Source organism: Mus musculus, chromosome 17 (assembly GCF_000001635.26).
Source record: "Mus musculus strain C57BL/6J chromosome 17, GRCm38.p6 C57BL/6J".
In the NCBI taxonomy this organism is placed as follows: Eukaryota; Metazoa; Chordata; class Mammalia; order Rodentia; family Muridae; genus Mus; species Mus musculus.
The window spans coordinates 7,935,030-7,959,525 of NC_000083.6; the positions used below are offsets into that span (position 1 = coordinate 7,935,030).

Below are 24,496 nucleotides of genomic sequence, written 5' to 3' on the forward strand. Positions count from 1 at the left end.
GCAGTCATTCAGGGGACAGGGAAAAGTATAGGACACAAGATAACCTGGCACATGTAAAGCTTGCATCTGAGTGAAACAGACTTTCCAGTGTCTATACACATTTCGGTTCTGTGATGTCCTTTATCATTAGCAAGCATAAGGAGGGATGTTTGTATATTAGACTCTTACTACTCAATGACCAATATGTTTATGTAAATGTTTTAAAGCATAGGGCTCCAATCTTCCTAATTATATCCATTTTTATAAGATACAGTGTACACTCGTGATTTGGACATTTTTATAAGATATGGTGTACACTCATGATTTGGGTGATGTCTCACTACCAAGTTAAAAAGTTCCTGATTCCTGCCCAGAGGTGATTTATTGAGCATTTGCTTAGCCAGGTTGTAAATTGGGTCGCCCATGCATCATGGTCAAAAGTAACACTAATAACGCTAATAAGCTGGTCAGTGGTGGCACACGACTTTAATCGCAGCATTTACAAGGCAGAGGCAGGGAGATCCCTGAGTTAGAGGCCAACCTGGTCCATAGCATGAACTCCAGGTCAGCCAGAGCTACACAGAGAAACCCATCTCTAGATAGATAGATAGATAGATAGATAGATAGATAGATAGATAGATAGATAGATAGATAGATAGATAGATAGACAGACAGACAGATAGATAAGTGGGGGCGGCAGCTAAGAGCACTTGTTGCTTTTGCAAAGGACCTGGGCTCAGTTCCCAGCACCCACATGGCAGCTCACAACCATGTGTAACTTCAGTTCCAGGGAATCTGAGGGCCTCTTCCACCCTCCAGGCATGCCTGTGGTGGACATACATACACACTGGCAAAACATAATACATAAAGTAAAAGGAAATCTTGTTTATGCTCTATTAAGCATCAACAACAAATCAATCTTAAAGGGCAAGCCACCGCCCTCTGACCGGTCAGTGAGTAAGAGCAACCCTTTCTTAGAGCTGAGTTATGACTTTGGTACCTACCATGAGCCAGGCATCACACTGAGTCTTTCAGAATTGGGGAAAAATGATCTCCCACCATGTTCTTAGTGATACAGACAGACAAACAGATGACAGATGGATGGATACATAGATAGTGAATGGATAATAGATGATGGATAGATAGATAGATAATAGATGACAGAGTTTGTGCATATATATGGATATATGGACATATACTATATATACATGTATATATATATGAAATTATTTGAGACAGGATTTCTCTGTTGCCAAGCAGTCCCAGATGTAAACCCTTCTTGCCCCAGCCTGCTGAGTACTGGGATTAGAGGCCACATCACCACAATGGCTCTTAGTGATTTGCTAATGAAAACCAGAGCATCACCTGCAGAGGCTAACCAAGATGACAAACTGGAAAGTTTTAGATGTATTCCCACTTTACTAATGAGTTGACCTCCATGCGACCCTTCCTCAAACCCTTCTCAAACGCCTGTATGTTTGTTTGTTTGTTTGTTTGTTTGAGACAGGGTTTCTCCGTGTAGTTCTGAACTCACTGTGTAGGGCAGACGGACCTTGAGCTCAGAGATCCCCAGCTTCCCAGGTGCTGGGGTTAAAGACATGCACTATCATGCCTGGCTAGCTGCCTATATTTTAAAAAGCAACAGTGAGAGACTGGAAGCCCCAGTATAGTTTATGTCAGATATCCACAGCTTCTCATGGTAAAGTCTCGCTGATGTCTTTCTTTGATCAGTAAAGAGAAGTTGTGGTGACCATTTCAAATATCGCATGGTGTGGGACTCACTTGTTTCTATGTGGCCCACTGATGCTTCCAATTTGGACTTCTTAACTCTGTTTCCATGTATGTCTGTTTGTGAGGCAGCCACAACCACTGTAGCTGGAAGGGAGCACTGAACAGCAGCAATGCCTTGTCCATGGCTCTGGAGACTGGAAGTCGGACACCGGGTGTTAGCAAGTACTTGGGAGGCAGAGGCAGGTGAATTTCTGAGTTCGAGGCCAGCCTGGTCTACAGAGTGAGTTCCTGGACAGCCAGAGCTATATAGAGAAACCCTGTCTTGAAAAACCAAAAAAAAAGAAAAAAAAATTTTTTTTTCCTCCTATAAAGAGGGGATGGGCAGGAGGGTGACACACAATGTACTGTAATTATTTTCAAAAGCACACACTGTCCCTGACCCTAGGACTTAAATAAATTGAAGCTGACCTAGATATGTTGGCTTAGGGAAATTTACCAAAATTGGGAATGTTTGCTAGAGGCAAGAACAATTGCTTAAAGCTTAAGCCCAGTAAGAGCATGGCACGATGGCAAGTCCTGCAGTAGTTGGGGTCAGCAGCTAGGTCTGGCAACATTAATGTACCAAGCAATGGCTGATGGCCACAGTGCTTGGAAACGCTGGGCATGGGAATGTCTAATACTGCTTATATTAATGCACACTTCAAAGAATAACTAGGGGGCTGGAGAGATGGCTCAGTGGTTAAGAGCACTGACTGCTCTTCCAGAGATCCTGAGTTCAAATCCCAGCAACCCCGTGGTGGCTCACAACCACCTATAAAGAGATATGATACCCTCTTCTGGTGTGTCTAAAGACAGCTACAGTGTACTTATATATAATTACATAATTCTTTTAAAAATGTAAAAAAAAATTAGATAAACGCCTGGTTATAATCTTGTTGGGAGAGCTGCCAGTGCGTGCTTTCCTCCTATCCACCACGCATGAAGCCACATTGGATAGGATCTCAGGTAGCTGAAGGTTCTTCATTAATTGAATTCTGTGGTTTTAACTCCTCTTCTGCAAAAGGAGCAAGAGTGAGGAGGCCAGCGTGTACACAGCTCGCTAGAGAAGACAGTGAATCACTCAGCAATATCTTGAGTATAGGCTGAGACACTGTACTTTCTCTGCTACAGAATACAGGCTTGATATGGGGACCAGAGAGATGGCTCAGCGTGTAGAGATACTTATTGCACAAGCATGAGAACCCAAGATCAGACCTAGCGCTCCCATTAAAAGGTGGGTGTGGCTATGTGTGCCTGTGACCCCAGATCTATGGAAAGCACTGAGAGGAGGTCTGCTGGGGCTTTCTAGCTACTATAAGGGATTGCTTGGGTTTGCTTTCTGGGTTTGTGTTACTCACTACAATGCAATAAACTCATGTAAAGACCACATCTCATATATCTCCAATCTCAAATCAAGAAGAATTGAAGACAGGGAAAATGACAGGAAAGGGCCATGCTTAAGGAAACAGGGGGATGGAGGCTTAGAGAGACTCCAACCCACAGGAGGGAACAGAGGCAAGGCTCAGCTCATAGTGCTGACAGTCAAACTGTGGGAAGCACAGACACTTTGTAGACAGTCTAAGAGGAATGGCTGTCTGAGGAAATAAAACACCGCAACAGTGTCTCACAGTGCATAGAAGATTTAATGTAGCATGTGAAATAGAAAATTCAGAGTTCTAGAATAAATAGGAATAAGCTTCTTCCATAACCTCAGAATAAAACAGGCCTTTACAACATGATTTAAAAATCTAAAGACACAGGACATAAGTTAAAACCTAAAAATCAACAGTATTGGTAAAACACAGTAAACCAAATAAAAATGAATGAAGCCCTCTTTTAGCCATTTAAGATTTCTCTCAGTAATTTTCTGTGGTTTTCCATGTCCAGAAATATTTATTATCAAATTCATTCACAAATTTCTTTCATCTCCAGGAGTGACACGACATTTTAGAAGTTTTCTCTCTCCTGTGGGTATGAGTAGTCTGACATCAATCCCCATAAATCACACTTGAAACCATTTTAGAAATGATCTGTCTAAGATTCCAGGTAATAGAAGGAATCTCTACACGCAAGCCATCGCCTGTGATGATCCTTAGGCAAGAACAGTTGGATTTAGTTATAGCAGCACAGACGTTTGAGAGGGGATCTCTCTAGAGTAAGATGCACAATTTTACAATTTACAGGGGTGTTTTTGCTACTACAGTCTGCTATAATTTTTGTTGACTAGACAAATGATCCCAATCTTTAAAAGTCCCAAAGGAACAGATTTCAGCTGTATAAACCTCAGGGGGCTGAGGCCTGAGGCTGAGGAAGTTTACTGTCTGTTAAAGATTTCGGCACCCAAGTCTTAGGAAGAACACAATTCGAGTGCCATACCATATTATTTCCAACCACAATGAAAATCCCATAACATTGCGCTTCAGTACTCAGATCAAACCAACCTGCATCAGTGAAACGATCAGGAGCCAGCCTATCCCCTAACAGTACAGGCCCTCCTGTGCCTGTTTCCCAAGAGAAGGGGCAATGTGCTGGGCTGGATTCTGATTCTATGCTCCTTCTGTAGTAAGTCTGTTCTGTTTTACAAATCTGAAATGTTTTTAAAACCACAAAATAATCCAATCAAGAAAGCAGATATTAAGACAAAGAAACTCATGGCTTTAAATTAAAATTTTGCAAATCTAAAAGTACTTTTAATTCCTCCAGCCCACACATCCTGTGTTTTTAAAACCACGGCGCATAGTTTAGGGGAAGATGAAAACTGGTGAATGAAATCACAGAATCAGACGCTTTAGCATAACCTACCAATTTAAAAATATCTATATATGCACTCAGGTCTCAGATCCTTTGGCAAAAATAACTCTCATTTTCAAGAATAGAAAGTGTTAGGGGGTTTTATATCTTCTTACAAGAAATTTCCATCCACTGAATGTGAATTTTACCTTTCACTCAAATACACAACATGTTTTGATACTGAAAACTTCCCAAGAAGACGGGCGCGACTCTGCACACTCTGAGTCATGGTTTTACTCTGACTGGTGAGCGCGTGCTCCCCCTGGCTCTTACTCAAGAGAATCACCACAGCCCTTAGATCAAAAGGAAATGATCAGAGCATCCTGTCTGGCTCTCAGTCCTGTAGGAAATTGAAAAGCAGGTCTATCGTTCTGAGTATCACCACCAGATTCAAGGAACCTCTGGCACACCACGGTCAGCCTGAGAGCCAGGCTCCTGTGGGCCAGAACCAAGTTCAAAGGACCCGATGTTTACATGATTCTGGAGTTTTTCTATAGGAAAAAGAAACGCTTGCAAATACAAATTAAATCACAAACGCAGATGCTTATCCAGGATGAAAAGCACATTATGAATTATAAACTGAAGAAGACTAGAAAAATTCACAAAAATTTCCACTTAAATAGAATACATTTTTATCAACTTCCCAATACATTTCTCTGTGTGTTAACTAAAGACTATTTAAGTACTTTCTTCCTAAGAAGAAATATATAAGATACACCTTTTAATATATATGTATATACATGTATATATCAATATATCATATATTAAAATATATACATGTATCTATTATATTCTTTAATGTTTCCTGTAGAAGAGGACAGAAGTTTTCTTTGAGTGTGGTTAGTACTGGGATGCCTTTCAACATTTCAAGTTTAGAGGGATTTACTGGCTTTAGCTTTTGAAGTTGATAGTAGCATGGAGATGTTTAAGATCATCAGTGTGGAAAAATCTGTCACATATTTTCATACACGAGCTTGAAAATGTAGGAAGCTTTCCACAGACCACATTCTCTTGCTTGTCTGCCTGTCATGTCTTTGGCCCTCTCTAAACACCAACTTTCTCTCTACTCCAATCTTTCTGTGGAACTGGTCATTCACAGCTATAACCTACCAACATGACAGTGGCCATCAATTTCAGAAGTAGCATATCCAGAACAGAACTCTGGGCATCTCATCCCTCTGACAGCAAGCATCTCAGTGAACTGTGTGTACGTTTTTATTTCGCTTGAGTTGGAAGCATGGCGACCTTCCTGTGTCTGTCTAGTCCTTGCCCCCATATACAATGCTTTACTAAGTGTTCCAGTTTCATTCTGCTGCAGTGACAAATACAACTCATGACCAAAAGCAACTCAGGGAAGGAAAGGATTTATTTCATCTTATAGGTTGATCCATTGTTGAGGGAAGTCAGAGCAGGAAAACAAGCAGGAACGTAAAGCAGAAACCATAGAGGAATGCTGCTTGCTGGCTTGGTTATAGACCCATGCTTAGAGATACAGCCCAGGACCCCCTGCCGAGGGAATGGTGCTTCCAGCAGTGGACTGGGCTCTATACATTAATGAATGCAACCGAGACAATCCATCCCCCTACAGACATGCCCACAAGTCAATGCAATCTGGGCAATCCTTTAACTGATCCCTTCCTGATGACTCTAGATGTGTCCTCTCAAGAGTTAAAGCTAAAACACTATGTTATCTTAAATTTCCAAAATATCCCAAATGCACCTCTTCTATTTTCTCTGCTACTGTTCTAGCTCCAGGCTAGAAGTATCTGACTGCTCACCACCTCAGACACTCTCAGAGCTCAATCCCAACTCCTCCCCCTTGGAACTCCTAATTCTGGCCACCTTCAGCTCCTCAATATAACAAGCTTGCTTCCAAACAGTGACTTGGCCATCACCGTCTGCCTGGCCTGCTCACCCAGCACACACTATGTGCTGAGTCTTTTCTGCGTCACACCAGTCTCTGTTGAATATTATTTCCTTGGGCTTTTTCTGCCTTTTAATCCAAGGCAGCCCCTTGGGATGACCTTCTGTAGCGTGTCATGTTTTCATCTAAGCACTTTGGCTTCACTTTCTTCCTTTTCTGGTTCACTTATCTAACCCTCGATAGTAGGAAGAAAGTTCCATGTTTCCCCAGAGCTCATGGGTTTACCTGGTTCCAGGGAGCTGCTTAGTGTTTGCTGAACAGTGAACCTCCCAAGCAAGCTCTCTTGTCTTCTGTTCTCTGTACGTGGAAACATTTGGAAGCTGCACTCAGTTGCTCAAACTACTCACACCAAAGAGAGAAGAGATGCTCCTTCATTTCCTGGGTAAAATGCACACCGCTGAGGCTGACTCAGTCAGCAAACTCAATCTACTTGGCAAGGGTGCAGACACCAGTAGGACCTAATCCCTCAGTAAGCACATGGCCTCACTGTGGAAACAATGCATCCATGAGCCCTACTCAATGCCTTGTGCTGAGGAAAAGACGCAAATGTGACTGAAATCTAGAAGAGCATGAACCAGAAGATCAGAAGTCCCTTCATGGAGAAAACTATGGAAGAAGCTGAGATCTGAAATGTCAACAGAAAATAACCTGGGAGAAGGACCGAGGAGGAAGCACTGAGCAGCATGGAAGGGAGATGCTGCCCAAGTCTGCCAGGCAGTGCTACAGCACCTGTGGTCAGAAGGCAGGCAGGAAGCTAACAGTGCTGTCTGGGGTACAGTGTAAGGGCCCTGAACCTGTGAGCAATGTGGTATCGGAGGAGGGAACAGGCATGGTCAGAGCCCCATCTCAGGCGTGACGTTCTGTGGTTCCATAAGGCAGAAAGGAGCAAGACAATCAAGCAAAGGCTGGAAAGATGCAAAAACAGAAGACCCAGGTGTGGTGGCATACACCTGTAGGCCCGGCACCTGGGAGGCTGAGGCAGAAGGATTGTGAGTTTGAGGCCAGCTACATAGGGACACTTTATCTCTAAAAGTAGAACATATTAAAAAGAATAAAGAACTATTGAGGAAGTAAAAAAAAAAAGGAGTCTGGACTGTGTGGTTATCGAAATATGGGGAATGAGAAGCAGGAAAGGGAGACTGCAAAGGAAGTAAGAACCAGGAGGTCCCAGGACTGAGACCATGAGCACCAGGAGCTGACACTGTGCAGGGGTGGGATCAAACAGACGAGCATTCAATCCTACCTGTCACTGCCCTACTTATGACCTTGCTAAGGTCCTTTCAGATTTCAGTTTTGCCTGACAAATGGGAATGTTAGAATTGATATCATTACAACTAAATGAAATTACATATGTAAAGTATGGAGCATAGTGTCTGCTGTGTTAAAATCCCCATTACGGAGACTGGCTGGTATATCCAGGGTTTAAAGGACTAGAATCCTAGGCAGGGGAGAAACACGGGAAGTAGTACAGAACTTCCTGTTGCTTTCCCTCTTCAAAACATTTTGTTAACTTCTGTGCAGGACATTTAAGTCAAGCACAAAGCTTTGACCTGGAGCCTTTCTAATGTAGGAAGAGAAAAACTGGAGTTGAGAACCGCAACCAGGATTGAAAGGGATAGGGGCTGTAATGAGGACAGCCTGATAATTTGCTTGGCTTTTAATTAGTTACCTGCTGAATTCTACGATGAAATGAAAAGAAAATTACATACACAGTTCAAGTTCATCCAAAGATGGAACAACAATGAAAAAGACAATAAAATGCACACGCGAAATGTCTAAATCCTTAAGGCCATCTTCTCTTACTCTTAACTGCCAGCTACAGTAAGGTCAAATTCTTAAACTGGGAAAGTACATTTGTCGATTGAGCACTGGCCTGGCTAGCATGAGTGAGGACCTGAGGGTGAGCCTCATATTAACTTAATCCTCTCTGGACAAAATCAGCCAAGACATTTGGGCAAGTTTTTCTGCACATTGTGCAACATTTACCCATAGCCCTTAAGAATCATGTTTGGCTTCTTTCCTTCTTGTATGACCATGTCCGGTCCATTTGTTTCAGCCTTCAGGACAGCGCAGGCATCTCCCCAGATTATCTGCCCCCTGAATGCTAGTTTCTGTCCCCCTCTTGGCCAGGAAAACTGGGTAACAGTCTCCTTGCCTCTGCCACAGAGTAGTTGATTCTCAATGAAGAAACCGGAGTCGGGAGGGTCCTTTTTAAACAAACTGCCAAACTTCTACTCAAACCTCATAGTGGTCTTTAACCCTCGAGTAAATGCCCAAGCCTTCCCACTGACTTTTGGAACTGACAACGTGGTTAGTGATGTCATTTTCCCTTTGTCCTCAAGGCTCTGCCCACTCTATGTCTTCGTCCTCAAGGCTCCACCCACTCTATGTCTTCGAACATGACTGATGTTGAGAGCTCTGTTCCTGCTGCTTCCTTGATATGGAATGTTCTGCCAGTCTGAAGTTTCATTACTTCACCGCCTTCTCATCTTTGCTGGGAGGAGAGCATCCTTCTTCAGCCTTCTCTAATGAGCCTAAAATCCCTCCGTCCCTATACCCAACCTTTCATGCTGCACTTTTTTTCTCTTGGTTCTTATAACAGCTAAATTTTGCTCCCTTGCCTTGTTTTTTACGATTCATCTATCAAAATATAAATTCCACACAGGCAAAAGTGTTAAATTACAAAAAAAAAAAAAAAGACAAACAAAACTTCTAAACCTTTAGTTTCCAATGACTGACTAGTGCTTGTCATATAGCAAATACTCAAAATCCTTTGGGCCAAATCATCGAATTTCAGACAACTGGATGCAAGACAATCATGCCAAACACAGATATCTGGGATTGTCACCTGAGAGAGACTCTCCACAAAAGATTTTATTATCACAAATATATAAGTGCTACTATAACCAAAGAAGTAAATGAGATTGCCCTGGGAGTCAAATAAAGAGAACCAGACTGTGGGTAGAAACCTACAGAACGTTTAGTAGCTATCACATTATTAATAAACCCCAGTTATGGCTTGGATGGCACAGTTAGCTACCCACTCAGTACCCACTCTTCCCTAGTTAAATAACTCATTTGCTCCCCCTTTCTCCTGGACAACAGGGTACTCAAAGCCCAGATTTTATCTCTGAACTTAAGTGAGAGAACACTTTATTGCTTTAGCTGTTTGGAACTGGTTTCCTGTTCCAAGGGGGCAAAAACATTCTGATAAACTGTTCAACATTTCTACAAACCTATGTCAACTTTTCTTTAGTATTTCTGCAAGTCGTCAACACACACCCTCCTGGATTTCTACATCTCAGACTTATGAACCTCTGATCACACCCACTTGTTAGTGTGTGCGTCTGAATTTTGTCTCTGCTACTCCGTGTGGGTTCTGGTGCAAACTCGGATCGACAAGCTTGCTTTTAGCCTCTAAGAAATGGCCCCATCCACGACATTCAAGAGGTACCTTTTCCCCAGATGCTAACCTCGACATTATATTCACTTCAATGTCACTTTCTCAAAAGATTCCTCAAAATCAGTCAGACTGAAAGTCTTCAGCAGTGTCTGTCTATAGCATTTACCACACACTTTTTAGTATACTTATAGAATGGTGACTGTCTGCTTTAAACGGTAAACTTGCAGGTACAGTTCTAAGTACTGAAGCTTCGATTAACACTTTAAATCCTTACAAACCCTAAGGGATAAATTCTACTTCTGTAGACTGGAAAAACAAAGCATATAAGCACAGAAATTATAACCATTCGCCCACGTGTTGCTGGGCTAGTACACTGCAGAAGAGCGATTAAAGCCAAGGTAGGACTTAGCTGCACTGAAGGTGTTAACTGCAAACCCACATAATCACAAGGGATGCATACACTTTACACATTAAAAAAAAATTAACCTCTTTAAAGTTTTAAAATTAAATCCTAAAACGCGTTGCTCTTGGTCGCCTGCAGGATGAAAGCATAAAGGAAACCTGCTTGATCAACAACCTACCCAGCCCTTTCCAAACGTTACAAGTCCAAAGGATGGCCCAATGAGAGCCCAAGGTGAGTGGAGAAGGCAGGCGTGGCAATCCACGCCAGTTAGCGGAGGAGGAAACGGGAAACAGGAGACAGCCCGCCCCGCCCGCCTGTGCCCCAGCGCGTAACAGAGCGGGGAGCCAGGCTGCCAAGGGCGTGTCACCGCCCGGGGAGCCTGGAGCGCGGCGGCGTGGCAGGAGAAGAAACGACCGGGGGAGGCCCTTGAAAGATCAGGAGCACATGGGCCTGCTGGGATGGCGCTGACAGCAGCCCCCGCGCCGGGCCAAACGGCGTTACCTTCGCCCCAATGGCCGCCACCAACATTTGGGCGGCCCTGCCTGCCAAGAAGCGGCCACTGCACCAGCGCGCCCGACGACCAGCAGGTGGGCGGGGCCGCGAGCCGGAAGTGCCCTTTACTACAGACCCTTCCGGAAACCCAGCTGGCCGGAACTGCCTGGAGTTCCTGCCTCCAGGCGGAACCTCGGGTTGCTCGGCAACCGATGGGGGCGCAACTGTCCCCCTCGCGCTCCGCCCGTTTCTCCGAGAGCGGCGTCCTCTCGGGTCGCAGCATCCCTGCCCTTGGCACTACTTACAAGTCTCCGACTACGACGACTCCTTAGCCCCAACCTGCTTCAGAGCCCACCTTCACCGGAGGGGAAGCAGTTCGACGCTCAACCAGGCTTCGGCGATGACAGACCCTAACCCTCGGACAGCCGAGGCCTCAGGCCTCTACACCTATTCCAGCAGGCCCCGGGCCGTGGCTTGCCAGCGCCGCCGCCACCGAGACAGCATTTTGCAGCCGTGAGTGACCAAAGTAGCTCCTGTCTGGTCTCCGTTTTTGCATCCCTTCTGCTTTCCCGTGTCTACACAGCTATGTGGTTAAACAGAGGCACAGCTGGTCTGAGCCACGACACGTACACGAATGGTTATGGACACCACCAAACACCATACGGGGGCATTCACCTACACATTCTTAGTCCACAGTTCGGCCAAGTTGGTGTCACTCCATCATGCAGATGAGGAAAATGAAGCACAGAGGATAGCATGTACCAACTGAGAAAGCCAGCCACATAAAGCTAGCCTTTCATACCAGACTGGGTGGAATTAGGTTAGCCCTCCATGCAGGACCATAAAACATACAGTTACCCTAGTGAATGTTTGCAAATATTCAGGCCTGTATATGTAATAAAGATTTCAGAGTTCTTTCTATAAGCTTCACGTTTTGGAATAGCAGGGTTTGAGAATGCAAGCTTTCGCTCTACACCTTTTGTTCACCTAGAACCTTGCCTAACACATAGGAAGTGCTCAGTGTAAATTGAAGTGGTGGTTGAACTTGTAACCCTCAGCCAGGCCTGAGACAGACCTGTTATCCCAGAGGCAGAAGCAATAGGATGTCTGATTTTTTTTTTTTTTGTAACAAGTTGATTTTTTTTATGTTGAAGTAACATGTTGACTAACTTATCTGTGTATCAAAGCAATGCAGAAACCATAGCAAATGTTTCATGAAAGTGGTTACAAAGTAGCTTAATTGAGACCCTTAATCCTAAAACCATGATAACCCTTGGAAGTGAGCTTATTCTGGGGGTGTCGTTAGCTAACTTTGCTGGTGATTGACTGTATAGCCACATGCACAGAGTCATTATCTCTAGGTCAGTATGCCTCCATTCCACAAAGTCCCTCCTTAGTCCAGTCTCCCACAAAGTCCCTCCTTAGTCCAGTCTCGTTCAAAAGTTTCTATATCGACCTTGACCGTAGTAAATAAGTTTTCCAGGTAATACATGGCTAGACTGTATAATTGTGTTTAAAGGGAGCAAAATTACAAGTTATCTTGATTAGATATGTGACTGGGCTGCATCCCAGTATTATATTTAGATATGAGAAGCCAATTTCACCTATACAGAAATGGGAATATCTCTTTTTTTTTTCCTCTGAGAAAGTTAAAAATTTAAAAACAGTACAAGCCAGATGTGGTTTAAGGGCTTCTGCCTTTTTGTGACACAATAAATTATAAACCTGGAAAGAAAGCATTTGAATACAGGTTCTCTTGTTTACAGACAAGAAGTTTTAACAGAATGGGCATCCCTAATCTGGAAGCCTGAAGCTTTTTAGACATCTATGTGAATGTCTGTGTGTGTGCATGGGGTGTAGGTGTCAGTGGACCCCAGAAGAGGCCATCAGAACCCCCGGAGCTGGAGTTGCAGATGGTTGTGAGCTGCTGGGAACCATTGAGTGCTGGGAACCATGAGTGCTGGGAACCAAACTCTACTCCTCTACAAGAGCAGTGTGGGCTTTTAACCCTTGAGCAATCCTGCCAGTCCCCAAACCAAAAGATCTTTGAGTGACACAATACCACAGCAGAAAAATCCCACATAAGATATTATGGTGACTTGTCATAGTCAGAATACAGGTACAGTTAAAAAAAAACTGTATGTAATTATCTCCAGGCTATGTATGTAGGCATATATGAAGCATGCTTACATTTGAGTCATTTACATGCAAATATTCCAAATGAGAAAAAAAATCGGAAATACATCTCATCCCAAGTATTTCAGCTAAGAGAACTCAGCAGATTACAAACACATCAACACAGTTAAATTCACCTATAGGCATGTGCCCAAACCAAAAAGTGACAGCCTTGTTTTACAAGCTCCTCGTAAAGAGCTTGTGAACCTTCTAGTGAGTATTTTTAATTCCAAGAAATGAAAAAACTGCACCATCCCTTTTGTCTGACACCGACCAAATGAAGCTTAACACTATCGTGACAGACAAAATATTGATGGCTTCCTAGAGATGTCCTCACATGATCCCCAGAACCTGTGAAGGCATTACCGTGTGAGGTCAAACGCTCTTATTAGTATAGTTAAATTTCAGATGTTAAAATGAGGAGTTTATCCTGAATTGTCTGAGTGGGACCCTGTCTCAGGGAGCCCACACAAGTGAAAGGAGGCAGGGAGGCTGAGTCAGAAGCTGTGAGGACAGAGCAGAGGCTGGAGTAGGGCTCTGTTAGTTTCCTCTGTCTGCTTGCAATGGCCAGATACTGCACAGAAGCAAAGCTAACAGAGGAAGAGTTTATTTTGGCTTCCGGTTCAAGGGGATGCATCACAGCAGGGAAAGTGACATGGCTGTGGACATCGCATTTGCAGTCACAAAGCAAAGAAAGATGAGTGCCAGTATTCACCTTGCTTTCCCCCTTTTTATCCTCTATAGCACTCCAGACCATGGAATGATGCCATCCACAGTATCTATCCACAAACTCAGCCCTACAGAAGGTACTAGGAGGAAAACTGCACCCCAAGGAAGTTACACAGGAAATAAATAAATTTGCACCAACAAAACCTTATGAAAAAAGTCTGTGGCATTGCCCTTAGGAATCTACCAAAAATTTCAAAAGCCGGGCACTAAACCTGTCACTGCTACACCAACAGAGAAGCAACACATTCTGGGAGGGCATAGAAGGCCACCATTCCTGTGGGAGCTTGGGGGGCCTGTAGAAGGATCTTTAGAAATAGCCAAATGGATTTGGACATTAGAAGAAATCACATGTTCAAAACTCCCATAAGAGAGAGAGAGAGAAGTCAAGGCTGTTTGAAGACTCTGAAAGGCCAATGTGGCTAGAAAACAGGGAGAGCAGGAGAGGGACCCACATAGGCATGGGAGAGTAGCAGGGGCAAGCTGTGTGAAGCCAACGAGAGAGGCTCAGGTCAGCTTTCCTTTATATGCTAGCAGTGCTGGAAACAGAGAGGGCAGAGGAGGAGAAAAGGTGACAGCTGGGGTAGGGGTGGGGTTAAATTATCCTCATTGTTGGTTTTCAGCTTATAAGGGTAAAGTACCCTTATAGAAACAACAGGGACTAACGGTAGATGAATGAAGACAGTTAATCATCTCCTGCTCACTTTTGCATCTTCACTGTTTAGCCACTGTCTGTTGTTCTTTTTTTATATTAAATAAGCTTTAAATATATTTTTCTAGTATTTTCTTTTTGTACATGCACATACATGTTCATAAAAAGCATCTAATAGTGCATTCATGCCTAGGGTATTTTTATGATGTATACCTCAATCCCCCTCTCTGCCTCTCGTTAAGGCAAGCCATGTTACCTGTTTTGTATGCATTTATCTGTACTTCTTTTCAGGTTCACATATTTATATTCAAATTCATGGCTTCTCATGGACACACACACCACCTGTGTGTGTGTGTGTGTCTGTGTATGTAAGACTGGACACACACAACATCTGTGTGTGTGTGTGTGTGTGTGAGAGAGAGAGAGAGAGAGAGAGAGAGAGAGAGAGAGAGAGAGAGAGACTGGACTTTCCATCACTGAACAGATACCAAGAAAACTAGCAGAGGAGAGAGAGGAATTTATTTTAGCCAACAGGAAATCTGTTGCATGGTCATTGGTTCCATGTTGCAGAGGTGAGGCAGAGCATCGTGGTGGAAGGTGTGTGAGCAAACAGATGCTCACTTCATGGCAGCCAGAAAGCAGAGGAGGAAATAACAGGAAAGAGTCAGAACCAAGATGCACCCTCCAGTGTCCTACTCCTAATGACTTCATCCATTAAAGCCAACTTTTTATACTCCACTTCTCCATAGTCTGTTCAAATTCTGAATCCACCAGTGGTCTAAATTACTGATTGAGTCAGAGAGCTCCTGACCTAATCACCTCTGGAACATTACCGACACCTAGAAGTCTGGTTCACTAATCTCCTAGGTGTATCTCAGTCCAGTCAATCAAGTCAAAATGAACCATCACAGTTTATCTCATAGCAACAGTAACATACACAAGGCTGATTCTCTTCTGCCTTCCTAGTAATTGGAATGCTCAGTTGTTTTCTATAGTATCATGGCAATGCAGAGTACGGGTGTAACCATCATTGTTCAGACTTTGCACTGTTGATAGATGCTCGCTTTGCAGCTAGCTGTTGCTACAAAGAATGAGGTTTGGCAGACACCTGTATGTACTGGGCCTTTTACTTCTGAGGCAGGTTCTTAGGAATGTGAACATTTACATATACATACACATATTTTAATGTGAACAAGTACAATAAACCTCCAAAAATATTTAAACAAATACACTACATCCTTATCAACACTTGGTGTCATGGTTTTTTGTTTTGATAGATAATTGAACTGGTATCTTCCCTTATTATTTAATAGCAGGGGGCATTAACCAAGTCAGTGCCACTTGGACAGTCTCTCTTCTAAAATGTCACTGGCGTCAGTGGATATAGAACACACTGAGGAAGAATGTCCCAGTCAGTTAAGAGGGGTTTTTGGCAGTCCAGGTAAAAGATAGTGATGGCAGCGAGCCCTGGAAGGCTGTGAGGACAATGCAGCATGGAGTCAGTGACTGCCGCCAGACGGCGGATAGGGAAAAGCAGTCATAGATGACTCCCGGTGTTCTCGAGAAAGTGTCAGCTGTGGTTATTGGCAGCATTTAATGAAGTGGAAATCATCTGAAGGAGTAAGTTGGAATGAGAGGAGAGTCTAGTTTGAGTTTGCCTTCTAGGCATCCTAGTAAGATGTCTTTAGGCAGCTGAAGTTGAGAGTACTAACTAAAAGTAAAATAGAATTGGAGTGTCGATTATAACTGAAGCTTTGCACGTGCATGGGGTCATCTAAGGTAGGGTTCCCAACCTATAAGTCTCAACTCCCACCGTGGGCTGGGTGGACGGGCACGTAGGAGAGATTACAGTTCATAACAGTAGCAGAATTACACTTAGGACGTAGCGAGGAAATACTGTTATGGCTGGGGTCACTACAGCATGAGGAACTGTAGTAAAGGGTTGCAGCATCAGGAAGGTTGGGAAAAACTGCTCTATGGACAAAAGAAAGCTGAGCCTTTAGGGAGTGTAGATAGTAGCTGGGAACAACTGTAAGTAAGGCTCTGGACGTCACACATGTGGCTAGAAAAGAGAGGGCTCCCACACAGGAGCGTCCAGCTGAGCTGGACCCCGCCTGAGACCAAGCAGCATGGGCAGAAAAGCATGCTGTGTGCTCATGTTCCAGAGACGCTTCAGTGTCTATCAGCTCAGCCCCACTGCTGACAGTGAGTCATGGGTGTGGTGAGGCCAGTCTCACAGCTATGCACAGGAGAGCACTGAAGGACTCCAGAGTAAAGTTGACTTTCTGTTAAACACTTGATTCCTTTATTAAATGTACATTTCAATCCCTGAATGGAGCTTTTAGGACAGACTCCAATTTATTAAGCCCTTTTTACAATTGTTGAATGGCCTTCAGTATTTAAAGCCTAAACAAACCCCTGTGTCTTACCAGCAAGGGGAGTCTGGACAGATCATTTCTGTTTCTCTTCAGTTCAGTAGGAGTAATAGTCCCTAACATGAAATTATTGTAAGTAATAAATGTTTAGCTGGGTGGTAGTAGCCTTTAATCCCAGAGCCTGGGAGGCAGGACAGGCGGGTCTCTGAACCTGGTCTAAAGAGCAAGTTCCAGGACAACCAAGACTACTCAGGGAAACCGATTACATAAACCGTAGCTCTGTCTCCATATTTTGTGGACTGTGCTACTGTTTCCTTTGCACAGTTTTAGATGTTTGTATTTGCTGAATGTGTATGGGTGTTGGTCTGCTTGTGTATATGTACACAGTGCCAGAGATACACAGTTCCATGGACCTGGACTTACACTGGGAACCAACTGACTGTTTGGAGAGAGCAAGTGCTCTTCAGCAGTAAGTGGTTGGTCGCTCCAGACTAGAGTCAAGCTCAACAGGGTCTTCTTCCCCTGCTGATTCCGCCAAGCCCGTTCCCTCGGCTGTGGTTTCGCTGGATAGTAGGTAGGGACAGTGGGAATCTTGTTCATCAATTCATGCGCATCACTAATTAGATGACAAGGCATTTGGCTACCTTAAGAGAGTCATAGTTACTCCCGCCGTTTACCCGCGCTTCATTGAATTTCTTCACTTTGACATTCAGAGCACTGGGTAGAAATCACAGCCCCTGTAAGATAGTTTTCATCTAAATCCTTTTGAAACAGGTTCTTAATGGTAATATATATACTCTATCATTCACTTAGAATTTTCTGTTTTACAGAGTTGAAGAACCTATGAGTTACGGGAACATCATGTATGACAGAAGGGTGATCCGAGGCAACACCTATGCACTGCCCACAGGACAGGTGGTAAGCACACCGAGTAGCTGGCCTAGTTTAATCCTGTTGTTGTAACAAACACTGTGACCAAAAGCAGCTAGAAAGGGAAAAGGCTTATTTAGCTTATACTTTCGGGTCACAACCCATCCTTGAGAGAAATCAGGGCAGGAGCAGAAACCATGGAGAAATGTTTCCACCTGGCTCGCTCAGCCAACTTTCTTACTCAAGCTAGGGATGGTGCCTTCCACAGGGGGCTGAGCCCTTCACTCAGTCATTAGTCAAAACAGCCTTAGGCAGACAAGGCCACAGGCAAGTCCAAGCTGAGTGGTTCCTCAGTCAGACTCTTCTCTTCCCTGGTGAAGAAGAGTTGACAGTGAAAACTAACCAGGACAGTGGCCTAACACAGCTTTCATTTTATCTGTGCTGAAGATCAGTTGTATGTTTGTGTCAGATCTGTCACCTAAAATGTTTTTAAAATGAAATAAAAATAAATTACTGCCGCAGACCCTCTGGGCCCCTTTGTCTGCGTGGAACTGGTCTCTAGTCGCGGGTGGGCAAAGTGTCGGATGAATTGACAGACAGATGCACACAGGAGAGGTTGTGTAGTATCTGAATGTATTTGTCAAATCGAGCATCAGACTTTTTACGCAGAAGACAATAAGGAAGTTGGGTGACATACCCGCAAGGTACAAATGAGGTAACCGGATGCTTAATGACTCTTACACAGAACAGAGGAATGAAAACACAAAGATGGGAAGGAGCTGGGCAATAAAATAACTGAGACAAAGTCAGCCCTGTCTAAGGTCAGCTATAGTCTTAGAAGCCAGGTGTGAGAATTTTCACTCCTAGGGCAAGGGCTTTCACACCCAAGTCATGGTTCTAACTAGGGAGTTCCGTTCTAGCTAACCATCTCATGAATAATGCAATACTCTAAAACCATAGCCCCATCTACTTCCTAAACCATTGTAAATTCCTGTATATGGGAGCGACTTGGCTTTTATTCTAAGTGATAGTGTAGTACCAGAGGCAATTCTGAATGTCACTGAATAGCAACATTCTTCCTGAATTCCAAGCCCATGGTCTTGCTCAAGGACGTTCTAGGACTGTTGGAGCACTGGCGGAAGGCTTTAGCTATGTCAGAATTCAATCTTAAAAGGCACTTATAATAGGATAATACTAAAAGAGAGCACGTGGATCCATACACTAGACTAATGCGGGAATGGAAAATTAATGTATGGGTTAGAGAGAACACCAGACTCCAGGAGTGAATTTCCGTGAAACTCTTCTGCCTCAGTGAGTAGCTTCCAAGCCTCTCGGCTTGTCAAGCTGACTCGACCAGAGCACGTGGCAAATTACTTGAAGAGTGCATTTTTAAAAGACATAGAAGCTAGAGGTGTAGATCATGATAAAGCAGTTGCCTAACATGTGCAAGGCCTTCAATTGAGTCCCCAACATTGCCCCCCAAGTATATCTATATGTGTGTGAATATGTATGTGTGTGCATACGTGTGTATCATGTATTATGTACATATATAGTATGTATGTATGTGCATATGTATGCATTGCATAGGCAAGTGTGTATATGCGTATGTATGTATGTACATATGTATGCATGTGCATGTGTTTGTGGATCCAGTGGTACTTGCAGGAGTTACTGTTTGATGGGCCCAGAGTTTGGGTTACAGACGAGTGAACAGTCTGAGGGTAAGTGGTGCTGGTCACAGTGGTGTGGGCGTGTTCTGCCATGGAGCTGTATGCATAAGGACAGTAGATGTGGCATCAGTTCATTGAGTCTGCCATGCCTGCTGCTCTCTCTGCAGTGTACTAAACAACCCTGTTTTCTGTACTCTGGCCTAAGGGTAAATCCTTTTTCCAGTCATTAGATTTCCCAGCATGAAAAAAGAAAAGTAGTAACTTTTACATTATTTTACATTATTTTATTATAAATAATTACTAAAATAAACCCTATTTTGTTTTTATTCAACAGATTCTAGTGGACCCTCTAAAAGATTCTAAACTTTGACTTTGGGTTTTTATACTAAATTGTTGCAGATCAATTTAAGCAATTTACAGACACCACTAGTATGAGGCCACACTGGCTGGCATCTGACACATTTAGTTTTGTTTAGATTGTTTTATCCTCTACTACTGATATTGTTTGATCTAAAAGTCTTAATTATGTATCTTTTCTTTAAACACTCAAAAACACGACACAGGACTGTGTGTTGTTTTTTATTGTTTTCTTGTTGTTGTTGTTGTTGTTGTTGTTGTTTTGGGGGGTTGAGATTGTTGAGGGATGGAGGGGTTGTATGTTTGTTTGGTTTGTTTTCTGAGACAGGGTTTCTCTCTGTAGCCCGGGCTGTCCTGGAACTCACTCTGTAGACCAGGCTGGCCTCGAACTCAGAAATCAGCCTGCCTCTGCCTCCCGAGTGCTGGAATTTAAGGTGTGCATCAGCACTGCTGGGCTAGGACTGTGCACTTTTAAAAATTATTATTTATTGAATGTATATGAGTACACTGTGGCTGTCTCAGACAAACAAGAAGAGGGCATCAGATCCCATTACAGGTGATTATAAGCCACCATGTGACCATGTGATTGCTGGGAATTGAACTCAGGACCTCTGGAAGAGCTGTCAGTGCTCTTAACCACTGAGCCATCTCTCCAGCCCTAACTGATTTTTTAAAAACAAGCTTCTCTAGACAGCTTCCATACAGCCCGCTCAGGAAGATCTCACATATGGGATGGAGACATATTGTGTCACTGTAGCAGTGTAGTGAGCACAATATACCTAGAACAAATGTAAAAAAGTAAATAACCCTTTAAAAATACCTTTATTCAGCATCTTACTATAAAAATCTGCCCTAGAACTTCCTGATCCTCCTTCTTAGGACTGAAAACACCCTAAGACACATTCTCAGAAACCCTGCCAGACTCCAGGATGGAGGCTGCAGGCTGCCAGGGCTGAGACTCAGTGGAGAAGCAGCATCACATGTCTTTCCTTCCATGTTTCCTTTCTGCCTCTCCTGCATCAAGCTAGGATGCTGGAGAAGCCCATACCACCCACAGACACACCCCTAAGAGAGACCCATACTTCAGCCAGACACTAAAAGAGAAGCTGCCTTGCCCCTCCCCACAGTGTCAGTGAGGCTGGGCTATGTAAACAGCATTCCCACCCAACAAACAGCAAGACAGTGCAAACTGGACATACATAGCAAAGAGTGCAACTCCATCCCCTGCTCCTCCTGCTGAGGCACTGTCCACAAAAGGAGAGCAGGTAGCTGGATTCCACCCTCACTCAGCCAGTGAGGCAAGTCGTAGGACACATGCTGATGCCCTACGTCTTTTGAGCTCTGGTAACAAGACCAGCAGGGAGCTAGGTTGTTAGTCTGTCAAAGAGAGACAACATAGTAGCAGTCAGTGCTGCTGCCCTCCTGCCCCTGCCACATCCAGACACTAGCATCAGCACAACCACACCAGCACCCAGTACCACTAAGGTGGCAGGAGAGAATCCTGGGGAGTGAGGCTCCCAACTCCCTCACACACACCCACCCACTGCAGTGAGAGCTACACACGCCCACTGCAGTCAGAACCACACACGCCCACTGCAGTCAGAACCGCACACGCCCACTGCAGTCAGAACCGCACACGCCCACTGCAGTCAGAACCGCACCCGCCCACTGCAGTGAGAACCACACAGGCCCACTGCAGTCAGAACCACACAGGCCCACTGCAGTCAGAACCACACACGCCCACTGCAGTGAGAACCACACACGCCCACTGCAGTGAGAACCACACACGCCCACTGCAGTCAGAACCACACACGCCCACTGCAGTCAGAACCACACACGCCCACTGCAGTCAGAACCACACACGCCCACTGCAGTCAGAACCACACACGCCCACTGCAGTCAGAACCACACACGCCCACTGCAGTCAGAACCACACACGCCCACTGCAGTCAGAACCACACACGCCCACTGCAGTCAGAACCACACACGCCCACTGCAGTCAGAACCACACACGCCCACTGCAGTCAGAACCACACACGCCCACTGCAGTGAGAACCACACACGCCCACTGCAGTCAGAACCACACAGGCCCACTGCAGTCAGAACCACACACGCCCACTGCAGTCAGAACCACACACGCCCACTGCAGTCAGAACCACACAGGCCCACTGCAGTCAGAACCACACACGCCCACTGCAGTGAGAACCACACACGCCCACTGCAGTGAGAACCACACACGCCCACTGCAGTGAGAACCACACCCGCCCACTGCAGTGAGAACCACACACGCCCACTGCAGTGAGAACCACACCCGCCCACTGCAGTCAGAACCACACACGCCCACTGCAGTCAGAACCACACCCACCCACTGCAGTCAGAACCACACACGCCCACTGCAGTCAGAACCACACAGGCCCACTGCAGTCAGAACCACACAGGCCCACTGCAGTCAGAACCACACACGCCCACTGCAGTGAGAAACACACAGGCCCACTGCAGTCAGAACCACACACGCCCACTGCAGTGAGAACCACACACGCCCACTGCAGTCAGAACCACACACGCCCACTGCAGTGAGAACCACACACGCCCACTGCAGTCAGAACCACACACGCCCACTGCAGTGAGAACCACACACGCCCACTGCAGTCAGAACCACACACGCCCACTGCAGTCAGAACCACACACGCCCACTGCAGTCAGAACCACACACGCCCACTGCAGTAAGAATGCCTTTCTACTGAAAAGATTGAGTAGGGGGTAAAGTCTCTCCACATAAAGCTCCAGAGCTCTGGCAATAAAGAGTGATTCATAAAAACCACGATCGATCGTCTCTTATGAGATAAGCAGTCTAGATGGCGTACGGGATGCCACAGGTGTGGGAACTGTGAGACTTCTAAAGCAGTCATGAATATTTTATCTAGAAGTGAAAATTAATGAATAATTTATGCCAATGAATAAGCAACTTAACAGAGAAATAGGGAATATAAAAATGAACCAAATGGAAACTATAGAACTAAAAACTAAAATAACCAGAATAAGAAACACAGTCAGAGCCAGGCATGGTGGCGCACACCTTTAATCCCAGCACTTAGGAGGCAGAGGCAGGCGGATTTCTGAGTTCAAGGCCAGCCTGGTCTACAGTGTGAGTTCCAGGAAAGCCAGGGCTACACAGAGAAACCCTGTCTTGAAAAACTGAAAAACAAAACAAAGCAAAGAAACACAGTCAGCAGTGCACCAGAGGCAATGCTCACAGGAACTGGTGGACTCAGAAGACAATAAACCATATGAAACAGAAAATATGAGAATAAAGAATGCTTGAAAATCCCACAAACTTAGCAACCAACACAAGATTGAAGAGATTCGGGACACTGTAAGTAAACCCCACAGAGAAGTCAAACACACCAAGCCACGTCGGAATCTAACTTTCAGAACCTAAAAGGTCTTGAAAGGAGCTGGAGAGAAACATGTTAACTGAAAATATCATTGGTGCTATGCTAGCAGATCTCCCAAGGGAAACTTTAATTGGTCAATATCAAGCCATTTACCTGAGCTCAAGGCTTTTGTTCCGGGAGGCCATGCAATGATTGAGAGGAGATCACAGGATATTCAGAGGAAACATTTGAATCTCCCGTGTAAAGGAAGTAGCCGGAAGGCAGGGTGCCTGGCCTGCTAGGTGGAGCTGTGCCTTTTTTTAACGAATGGAGCCATTCAGATGTAAGATAGAAGTGAGAACAACTCAAAGCACCTGAGCCCTGAGCGGACTAATGGGCAGGAGGCCCTGGATTTGATCCCAGCCCTGAAAAACAAAAAGAGATGCCTATTCTCAATGAAATTATAACGCTTATGATACCCAGAGAAGTGCAAAAAAAAAATATAGAGAAATTTAAAACAGTGAACAAATGGGAAACAAAAATAGCAGTCTACATCCTATCATCTGATACAGTTTTATCAATGACTTTGTTAAACATAAATGGTCTAAATAAAGCAGTTAGAAGTTGGCAGAAATTATAAACATGATCCAGCTACACTCTGTGTGTAAGAACAATCCCTTTAGTTATAATTATGTCAAAAGTAAAAGGAAGGAAGAAAATATAATATGCAAACATTAATTCTTATATAAAGATCTATTTTTTAAGTTGTGTGTAAGTACTTGTGTGTAGGTGCCATTGAAGGCCAGAAGCATCAGGTCTGGAGTTGGAGCATGATTGTGAGCCACCTGAGAGAGTGGCACAATTTAATTACAAGTAAAATACACAATGTTGCTTGGTCTTAGCACCATCTTCCTTGAAGATTCCTGCGCCATGAAAGCAAAGTGGCAGAAGAAGAGAATGCGCAGGCTGAAGCGCAAGAGAAGAAAGAAAGATGAGACAGAGGTCCAAGTAAGCCAGCCCGTGCACCCACGAAGCAAGCCCGGAGGAGCAGAAGTGAGGGACGCTGGGACAAGCTGTCGGACTGTGTGCTGCCGGTAATGAGTCTCGGTAGACCTTCAACGTCATCTCGTCGCGATCGCCTGGGGAAATGACCCCCTTTCTTACAACTAAAATAGTCCTCTGGCCCTCTGTCCTGGACCCCCGGCACTCTGGACTAGCTCTGTTCTCTTGTGGCCAAGTGTAGCTCATGTACAATAAACCCTCTTGCAGTCGGCTGAAGAAAAAAAAAGCACAATGTAATTGGACAGTTTTACTCAAGATATCAAAAATACAATGCAGAGAAATAGTATTAAAAGCTATAAGAGGGAAACAATTCACCCACAAAGACAGACACATCAGAAAAACATCAGATCTTGTAGTACCAAGAAAGTATTCACAAACCCGGAAAGACCAGTCAGGAGCCAATCTGATGAAATCACACCAGGGTCTTTATTCGATCCAGCTTGGGTTTAATGAATGTTTTTCTCTTAAAAAAAA

General features: G+C 44.5%; 1 protein-coding gene and 1 long non-coding RNA gene across 4 annotated transcripts in view; one reads left to right on the forward strand and one right to left on the reverse strand.

The window, feature by feature from the left end:
- Gm1604a (predicted gene 1604A) overlaps positions 1–24,496 on the reverse strand; it is a 252,943-nt gene that overhangs the window by 79,957 nt on the left and 148,490 nt on the right. Inside the window, exon 1 of one of the 3 annotated variants that reach the window (NR_168939.1) lies at positions 11,067–11,397. The exons of the other annotated variants lie outside the window; for them this stretch is intronic. This is a non-coding gene — a long non-coding RNA (predicted gene 1604A). Of the gene's footprint in view, positions 1–11,066; positions 11,398–24,496 lie in introns of those variants that run through there. 3 annotated transcript variants of the gene reach the window in all.
- The window catches only part of Rsph3a (radial spoke 3A homolog (Chlamydomonas)), a 33,943-nt gene continuing 20,031 nt past the window's right edge, over positions 10,585–24,496 (forward strand). The window contains exons 1-2 of the mRNA NM_025789.5: positions 10,585–11,274; positions 17,520–17,607. Of these exons, the coding sequence (NP_080065.4) occupies positions 10,781–11,274; positions 17,520–17,607 (582 nt within the window). The 5' untranslated portion in view covers positions 10,585–10,780. The remainder of the gene's footprint in view (positions 11,275–17,519; positions 17,608–24,496) is intronic.